This window comes from Trypanosoma rangeli, assembly GCF_003719475.1.
Source record: "Trypanosoma rangeli strain AM80 chromosome Unknown Tra_15.4_contig_00318, whole genome shotgun sequence".
Taxonomy (NCBI): domain Eukaryota; phylum Euglenozoa; class Kinetoplastea; order Trypanosomatida; family Trypanosomatidae; genus Trypanosoma; species Trypanosoma rangeli.
In genome coordinates this window covers 1-8,950 of record NW_021706064.1, presented here as the reverse complement: position 1 = coordinate 8,950, position 8,950 = coordinate 1, and the positions used below count along the sequence as shown (strand labels likewise).

Genomic DNA, 8,950 nt, shown 5'->3' with positions numbered 1-8,950 from the left:
GTTCTTTGTTGTTTGTTTTTTCTATTCTTCTTTTTTTTTTCTCAAGTCTCCCGTATGAATTGTTCTTCCCACCTTCATTCCCGTCACGTTGGTTCCGTTCTCCCGCCACATCTCGTCTCTCTCATCTCAAAGGGTGCACATACCCGCTGGCAATGCTCAACGCGCCGCTCGACGAAACGCCTCGTAGTCCGAGCAGACAGGAGGTGTGTCCTTCTTTCCGCGCGCTCTGTACGATAATGACTCCGCCTCACAGCGACGGGACAGGGATTCCTGCTGTTGCTGCAAAACCTCACGTTCCATACGACGCACATCCGCATGGCCGCGTGCGGCCCGTTCCGCCCATGCCCTATGCACATAATACCTCACTCGTAATCCATTCTGGGAGGTCATACGCTCCACTACGTGGCCCTGCAGCGGATCCGGTGTGAGACTGAATGTGTTTGCACTTTTGCCACCGCGGCTCACCCGAGGATCCTGGTATTCGTTGATATCTGTTAAAGAAGACTGTAGAAGAATTGCTAAAAACAAGAATATCAGCAACGGTGCAGCCATCAGAATGTTGGGATTAATTTCCGCCTCGTACACATGTGCCCCAGCAGTATGCATATTGGTATGGCGGCCAAAAAATCCTTCAAAAAAGTCATTTGGAACATTATGTGCACGTCGCGCAGCGGCTCCAGCACGACTCGCTCCCCCACTTTCATGCTCTTGAACTCCCTTGGCCCCCTTCGTGTCGTAAATATGACGCTTTGTCGCATCGGACAATGTCGCATTGGCAGTGCCCACTATTTTAAATGCTTCGCTGGCGCCAGAATGCTTATTTTTATCCGGATGGCATTTAAGCGCCATCTTTTTGTATGCAATCCTAATCTGCTCTGTGGTGGCGTTCCGTTCTAGAAAGAGAATCCGGTAGTAGCTAGTGCGATTACTAAGCACATGCTTCACAACTGCGGCATCGTCCATGCGATCCATTGATTTTTATGCCTCTTCGCTTTTTCTCCTTGTTCCTCCGTTCTTTTCCTGTCCGCGGTCGCTGTCTTTTTTCTGTCCACCTTCCGTCTTTTATGCGTCGCCGTCCTTCTCACGGTGCCACTGCGCCCTTTTTTTTTCCTGCTTCTTCGGGTTTGTTTGCCTTCTCTTCTTGATGCAGTCCTTTCAGAGAAGATCCCCCAGTGCCTCTCGACTGCTGCTCTCCTCCTGTATTGTGTGTGACGTTTCCCACCTTTGCTATTCCTTTCGTGAGACAAGCGTAGGCGCTGTTGTCGCCCGCGAGAAAAGCAAAGCGGGGTGGTGGGAGGAAAAGGAGCACGTGCGGTAAAACAGGGACCGCAAGACGCCACCACTGATGGCGAGATAGATAGGCATGAACGGCATGACAGCAAGAGCAAGACAGAAGCATAGAAAACATATTAAAAGCAGTAAATTAAAGGAGCAAACGTGAAGCGGATAGTTGCGTTTTCGCTTTCCCTCAGCTTCGGTACACATACACGCATTTACTCACGGGAAAAAGAGGAAAGAAGAAAAAGAAAACGTGAAAGAAGATCAGGCACAGATATCTGCCACCGCCAAACCTTTGCATTTACAACTCATGGATTTGGTAGACTAAGGGGGCCCATGACAACAATCTTTGGCATCCGTTCCAGAGAGGCCTGCACGCTGTGCAGGGGCTGTGCCTTTAAGTAGCGGATCATTGCCTCCGCACCCTTAAACTTGTAGCAGTTGTGCTCGTAATAAAAGGCAATGCGTGTGAGTTCACTCTTTGACATCGTTGCATACCCCAGGTGTGACCAGAATGGAATGGCCTGCACATCGGCAGAAATCATCACAAACTCAAACCCGGCTTCAACACACCACTCCAGAAGCGCAGCATTCAACAGACGTCCAAACCCCATTTTCTTGTACCCAACACCCGTTGCAAACAACGGAACCTCCACAAAACGCTGAGTGTCATAATGATGGGCCTTTATGGTAGCCGCGCAGACCATCTCTTTGGATGTCTGCGAACGAATATACCACGTGTAGTCACCCTTTGCACGTCGTCGGGTACGCGTCGAGTGAGATTGTGGGAGAATAACCAACCGCTGCAACTCCGGTGGATCTGGATACTGAAACTGCGTTGAATACAAACCAACGGCCTCGCGGCGTTCCTCCTCCGTCTGCACGATTCCAAAAGAAATCGGAAACGGGCCATCCCCTGTGAGTTTCGGGTACTGATCCTGAATTGCTGTGCGAAGCAGCAACTGTGCGTGCGAAAGGGGTGCAGCGCCTCCTGATTTGGTGCCCCGTGATAGCCGTCTGTGTGAGTGATGATGATGATGATGATGAGGCGGTTGCTGCTCGTCGTCCTCGATGGGGGGAGGAGTCAGGCGCAGGTTCCCTTCCTCTCTCCCCTCATCACCGCCGCCGTCGTGGCGACCGTTTGCCTTCCCCCGATTTAAAAGAGCAACGTGAGTGTCATAGTACGCCATCAGTCGCTGCACGAATGTCGCATCGGTTGCAAAGAGGGCGGAGTAGGCACGTGCAATCTCGCTCCGCTCCTCCTTGTTGGCCTCCCAGTACTTCTCTATAAGGAGGTCCTTCTGCTCCCCGGTGAGCTGGACCGTTCGGTAATACTTCGCAAGCATCGCTGCATTCTCGTCACTGAGCAGCATTGCCGCCCGCCTCTACAGACGCGGGCGTACAAGAGGGACGTGGACCAACGGGGCAACAACAACAACACACACACACACACACACACACACACACACACAGCGAGCGAGACGAGGGGCGTGAAACAAGGCGGAGCAGGAGACAAATTGGCATCCAACGAAGAACAACAACAACAGCAAACAAGTTGCAGTCATACACACCGTCAGCATTACATACATGTAAGTCGTCCTCTCGCGTGTACGCGCTTCTCTCCTCAGTTCAAAACAAAACAAAAAAGACGCACCAGTTGCACTCAAATCCTTAATTCGCGGACCTTAAGCAAAAGTTCATCTCGTAATGGTTCGTGGATGTACACAACCATTCCTGCCAGGATGGCTATGGCCGTTGTGACAAAGACTACGTCGGGGTCAATCGACCGGACCACCTCCCGCTCCACAAGCTTGTAAAGGTTGGTAAACATCTCAATCCGCTCCACCTCCGTGGGATGTGTGAGAGCCCACTGTTCTACGTGGATCTCCTCCAGACCCTGTCGAATTTTTTTATCCACTAACTGCCACACCACAGCGTTGAACAAGGAGCCCCGGGCGAAGCGCTCGTACATGACGTTGTACGCCTTGTGCGGACGCCGTGAAAGAAATGATGGCACCGACTCCCGGTTGTCCCTGAGGAAGTTCAAAAAGGAATCAGGAGTGAGCGCAGCAACAACTACTGGGTCGCAAAGGTGAAACACCGTCAATGTACTTATCATGGTTTGAAACCAGGCACCCACTGGCCTGAGGAACTCCATCGTCAGCGTGTCAAAAAATTTTCTAACAATGTCATCGGCTATACTGAATTGAAAAAACGGTTGCGCGCTGTTGGACCGCCCACCGCGATCCACGGTATCCGTCGCTGCAGCTTTGATCCTTTCCAGCTCCCCACATCCATTCCAAGTATGGGCACCCAACGAAGCCAATTGAGCCTCTGCGTTCAGGTGCGACGCCTGCTCCAACCGGTGGAGTAGAATTGACGTTTGCGCTTTGTGGTCCACCAAAAAAGGGAATGAAGACCTAAACATGTTGACGGATTGCTGAAAAGGCAAGGGGCTCTCCCCACCTGACTCACCCGAGGGGGGATCTGGATAAAGTGGTGTCTTCTTTTTCGCAGCCGCCAGGGCGGGAAAAAAGTTACTGTATGTAAATAGACGAGGACTGCTCAACGTCCTCCCGTCCTCCTTTGATAGAGAGACGCTATCAGTGGGTACGGATGCGTGATTACTCGGCGCGGCCGCAAAGGCAGAGGTGGAATTGGAATTGGTAGTCGAAACTGCAACCGTGTCACCTGTGCCACTAGAAAAAGGGCAATCATTCAGAGTTACCTGATTTTCAAGACCATTGCCTTGTCGATCAATGACCGTAAGAAGATTTGGCCATCCATCAAAGGCTCGGAAGAAAAACGGATTTGTTGCCGCCACAATAATACACTCCAAGGTTGGAAATGGTATCGCTTTGCCCATACGGGAGTAACGACTAAAGGATTCATCCTGAACGGTGAGATATGAGCGCAGTATACCGTTAAAATTAAGAGGCTGCACCAGGGATGCCACAGCGATGGCCACCGCAGACGCCATAGAAGGGGTGTTACTCCATATAAAGAGCGGTTCATGGCATAATATTAGTTCCCACACCCGAGTCAAATGTCGAAGGTGTTCACTCAAGAGTGCGTAAAGAGGAATTACATCATTTGCACTCGACGATTGATGCTTACTACCTAAAAATGTAACACGTTCATCCAACCTAGTCGGAATTCGGCATGTGGCACCGCCTGCCATATTTGATGGAAGCATATATCGTTTCGGTGTGACAAAGGTTAGCGGCTGATGGAGCAGGGTCAGATTATACTGAACATGTGGGTGGGGAGATGGCCACCCCTCAATTTCCTCCACGGCCCGCTCTATCACGTCCTTCTGGGAGTACTGGCTGGGGTTAAAAGATGAATCCACCTCAAAGAATGTCGTCGGCTGAGGTGAGAGTGCACTTAGCACAGGTACCTTTTCAATGTCTGGTGAAAGAGGACAACATTGACAGAACCGTGGTGCCACGACACGCAAAATGAGCTCCTGAACAGCCATGTAAGGCAGCCGCGAAAGGAGCACAATGGCCTGTTGCACATATCCCCGTGGAACAGAGGCGTCTTTCTTCTGACGGTAGTAAGTCGCACCATAAATATTTGGACTAGTTCTCCCCGTACGTGGGGCAGCAAAGGCCTCGGCACGATGACGAGCGGATGCCGTAGTGCAGTCCTTCATTTGAAAGAAGAAGATAAGATCATGGCCGCCTTTCGGGTTACAGTCAGGAAAGGCCACCTGCATGATGACCTTCTTACCTTCATCGGTCAGTGCGTCCGACGGTGCAACGCACTCCACAAGCGGGCCAACGTCCAGGTCAAAGCGAATGTAGACGAAACAAATGACCCATGCGGAAGACGACATCCTGCAACCAGACACGCAGCACCCCAACCCGACCCCAACTCCGTTTTTGTTGGTGTCTCCCCGCAGTTCGTCCTTCTTAGTGCTGCACAATCAACCGCTACTTATCTCCTACGCCGCGTTCCCCTGAGGGCGCCGCATGCGTGGTCGCGTGTGTGAAACAAAAAGAGAAAGAAAAGAAACAAAACACCTCACGAAACCATACGTCACGTCCCATGAGAAGCGAGAGTCGTCAACATGCCCAACTGAAAGAGATGAGCATAAAAACGCACATACACAAAGAGCAAAATAATAATAGTAATGAAAAACACCAGTGATCAGTGACATCACCACAGCCAGATCAGGTAGAGACATTGACTCATCAAATGAAAACAATGTTGCACATACCTGCAATACTCGCTTCGACACATTCCAATCAGAGATAACAAGATAAAATTTATTTAAAAAATGAACCAGAAAAAGCCTCTCAGCATAAACAAAGGGGAAACGTTCAATACAAGGAAGAAAAAGTAAAGTACATCTATCATACCTAAAATCAAGAATCAGCACACGCAGACACCCACGCGCACGTACGGCTCATGTGCATATGTAATTGACTATGTATGACAAAAACAAAAACAAAGACAAAAAACAAAGAAGGAAGGTGAACGAGAAGACAACCAATCACACCGTCACTAAAATCCCTCAAAAAAGGCACCATCCGTTATTTGCTTTTTTTTTGTCCTTTTGTTGCTATTCATTTGATACCTTTCCATGTCACCTAAAAGATATAAGATATTGGGCTGTTTGGAAGGATATATCCTTGCAACATTTTCCACGTCCGTGTCCACAACTAGCTCTCAGCCGCTTTAGCCTCCTTGCTATGCCCATGCACATGTGTAGAGACCTCAGGTATTAGAATCTGCTTGACATGCTGGCAGACAACGAAGTGCGGTCGTGATTTGGCTGAGCACAGAAGTTAACTCCTCTTGTAACACTAAGTAACTCCTCCTGCCACCGCTGAACATTGCGTGTACTCACAGGAAGCCCAGTCAGCATGTCTAGCTTTTTGGTCAGCTGTAACTGTCGGTCACGGAGGCTTTGAAGCTAATTGGTGGTGACGCAACGATGATCAGCAGAAGTCTTACCGTCCAAAATTTTGCTTCGGGCACTCAGTAGGCCGGTGCTCTTCTCCCTGGAAGAAGGCGATCGCGATGGTGTCGACACAAAACGGGTGGAGGCTGTCTTGTAATGACGATGCTTCCTGGAACGGGTGAGATGCCCCAACAACACTTCCGACTCCGAGCTATCTGCGTAAGGCGACAGACGCAGCAGATTTAGTGATGAAATCTGCTTAAGTTCCTCAAGCAATTTCCGCTGACTAAGGCTCGCATTGGTGCCCGCGCAGCCTTTTGCCTTCGGGAGAGCCTTTTCTCGCCGCGATGGGACGCGTCGCACCGATGGTAGCACAACATGATGGTTCAATCGACCTTGCATCCACTTTGCCTTGGGACTCGGCTGACAACCCAACGACGAGTGAGGGATCGCCGCGCAAGCAGAGCTGGCCACCCCAATCATGGGGGCGGCAAGAAACCGTCGAATCGCCGCCGCCGGCACTTTGCCCGACACACTGCACTCCAGCATCCAAAGAAACTCCTTGAACGTGATCCTGCCCGTTCGGTTCAGATCAATAACACGACCAACATAAGTATTAAAGTCCACGTAAAAACTGCAGGCCGTCAGCATGCGTTTAAAATCCGTGAGGCGTACCATGCCACTCCCGCCCATGCCACCGCCCAACATTGCAAAGGCCCTTTGTTCCAAATTATAACTCCGTGAGGAAGTAACCGCCAATTCGGATTTCTTTCGCATCCTTGAGCGAGGTGTTCGGCTACCCCGCCCCCTACCAGATATTGAGCTTGTAGTTCTCCCGCTAGCGCGCACCTCCCCAGCCATGGGCAATGGAGAAGGACTACACAGAGTGCTACTCCTTTCATTATTGTACGGCTCGTTGCCTTCATCTGACACTTCAGATTTCTTTTTGCAATCCGTGTTAAGAGAGGAGGCACATTCTGGTGAAGGCGGTCGAAACAGATCACCTTGCGACGACTTTAACCAGGCAAAGAAGTCAATCGCCTCCTTCAGTGAGAGGATCCGAGGGTGACTACCGGATTTCCTTTCTACCTTAACGCTGTCATCGATGTTGTTTTCCATTGTTTCATCAATAAAAGAGCCCAAGAAGATATCCAGGTGCTTCAGCCACTGTTCGGCCTCTGCAACACTATTGCTGGCAGTTAGCTCCTGCAAAAACGCAACAAGAGACCCTGGATACTCAATGGACTCCATGTACTTCTTATGTGCAGCCTCGACATGTTTTACTTCATCTTCACTTAGGGGATGCAGAGTGGGCTGCGTGACACGTTGCTCGGACACTTCGGTGCTGGAAATCCAGTCGTCAGAGGCGCTCAATGAAGGAGTCCTCTCATGCGTGTTGCCATGATGCGCGACTGCGATCGCCGGCATATGGCACGCCATACTAGGCGGGTGCGGAGTGTGTGTCACTTTTACTTGCAGTTCCAACGGCGTCTCCACGCACGTAGACATCACCGAGGGAGGGGAGGTGGGTGCCGGACTCGTGACCATCGCAACCTCTTCCACACGTGTGTGGAGAGGAGAAAAGCGCAACATGGGGCGTCGAGTTCGCCAAGATGACGGGCCACGCAGCGTGAGGCGCTGATTAAAAGTTTCCAGGTACATTGCGCTCGTCCTCCCCTTCTCGTTGTTGCTGCTTAAACACAAACCGCAACCACAGTAAAATGCCCCCTCCAATGCAAACGCTAAAGCAGCCACACAGCCGTCAGCCCCTTAACCTGCCAGATACCCGTAGCAAAAAAACAAACAAACGCAGCAGTGCACCAAAAATACGTCGCGGCCTACTGGAGCGACTCTACCAGGCCTTCCCCGCTTGCACGTATGTTGCACCCACCCAGCAGGTCAAGTTTGTGGCGCTACACCCGTGTTAGCTTGTTTGCCCCTTTGGTGTTACTACCCCGTGCGTGTCTGTGTGACCGCGTGTGAAGCCCTTTCCTTCCGTCGCTGTGCCGAGAAACAAACAAAACAGGCAGATGCGTGGAGATCATCAAAAAAAAACAGCCTTAGACGCAGCAAAACAAAAAAAAACAAGATGGCGCACAAGTGGGAACACTCTCGCCGACCTCCTCCTGTAGCAAATTCATTCTGGCTTGTCACGGGAACAAACAAAACAAAAATGGAGAGGACGAGAGACGTACCTACAAACACGGGGAAAACAAAACAAAATAAAAAATGTATCGGCACAATCACCTCCAATAATGTAAACGCATTGTAGCCAACAAGAGCAATTGTAATGTACATACAGTGACCGGCCAAATGTGTACACGCCCAACCTCTGTAATTTCATGCATACTTAAAATACACACCCGCCTAATATATCATATATATATATATATATATATATATATATATTGTAGTAAGCAGCAAAACAAAACATCCAAGTGGTGACGGGCGCAGACACAAGCATCTTTCTCCTTCCCTCGCTGATCCATTCCAGCAGCATGGCCCACATTTGTTCAGTAACATACACGTTTGTCTGCGATTCTCAAACATAACGCCCCACTACGTCTCTCACCACAAAAACACACACTACGCACGGTCATTTGAAACGAAAACACATAGTTTGTTTTTCCTTCCCCCTTTCCGGCAATTATAAAACAAGTTTGAGAACGCAATTTCGCCGTCACAAGTTTCCCCACTTTTTTTTCTTCTTAACCACCCGCTCCACCGTGTGTGTGTGTGTGTGTGTGTGTGTTACGTTCC

At 50.1% G+C, this 8,950-nt stretch overlaps 4 protein-coding genes across 4 annotated transcripts, besides 5 other annotated features; all 4 read right to left on the bottom strand.

The window, feature by feature from the left end:
- Positions 1–40: a sequence feature (A-rich).
- A 116-nt stretch (positions 41–156) lies between these two features.
- TraAM80_07527 (chaperone protein DnaJ) lies at positions 157–972 on the bottom strand (the record flags this gene model as incomplete). The annotated part of the gene is made up of 1 exon (XM_029384316.1): positions 157–972. One exon carries the CDS (start codon positions 970–972, stop codon positions 157–159), a length of 816 nt encoding a protein of 271 aa, XP_029235815.1.
- A 614-nt stretch (positions 973–1,586) lies between these two features.
- On the bottom strand, positions 1,587–2,651 carry TraAM80_07526 (transferase; the record flags this gene model as incomplete). Its single annotated transcript, XM_029384315.1, has 1 exon — positions 1,587–2,651. The coding sequence occupies one exon, from the start codon at positions 2,649–2,651 to the stop codon at positions 1,587–1,589; it is 1,065 nt and encodes a 354-aa protein (XP_029235814.1).
- Positions 2,652–2,715: 64 nt separating this feature from the next.
- Positions 2,716–2,750: a microsatellite.
- Positions 2,751–2,803: 53 nt separating this feature from the next.
- Positions 2,804–2,832: a microsatellite.
- A 109-nt stretch (positions 2,833–2,941) lies between these two features.
- TraAM80_07525 (uncharacterized protein) lies at positions 2,942–5,119 on the bottom strand (the record flags this gene model as incomplete). The annotated part of the gene is made up of 1 exon (XM_029384314.1): positions 2,942–5,119. One exon carries the CDS (start codon positions 5,117–5,119, stop codon positions 2,942–2,944), a length of 2,178 nt encoding a protein of 725 aa, XP_029235813.1.
- A 1,083-nt stretch (positions 5,120–6,202) lies between these two features.
- On the bottom strand, positions 6,203–7,852 carry TraAM80_07524 (uncharacterized protein; the record flags this gene model as incomplete). Its single annotated transcript, XM_029384313.1, has 1 exon — positions 6,203–7,852. The coding sequence occupies one exon, from the start codon at positions 7,850–7,852 to the stop codon at positions 6,203–6,205; it is 1,650 nt and encodes a 549-aa protein (XP_029235812.1).
- Positions 7,853–8,560: 708 nt separating this feature from the next.
- Positions 8,561–8,599: a microsatellite.
- A 317-nt stretch (positions 8,600–8,916) lies between these two features.
- Positions 8,917–8,942: a microsatellite.
- Between the last annotated feature and the right edge of the window lie 8 nt (positions 8,943–8,950).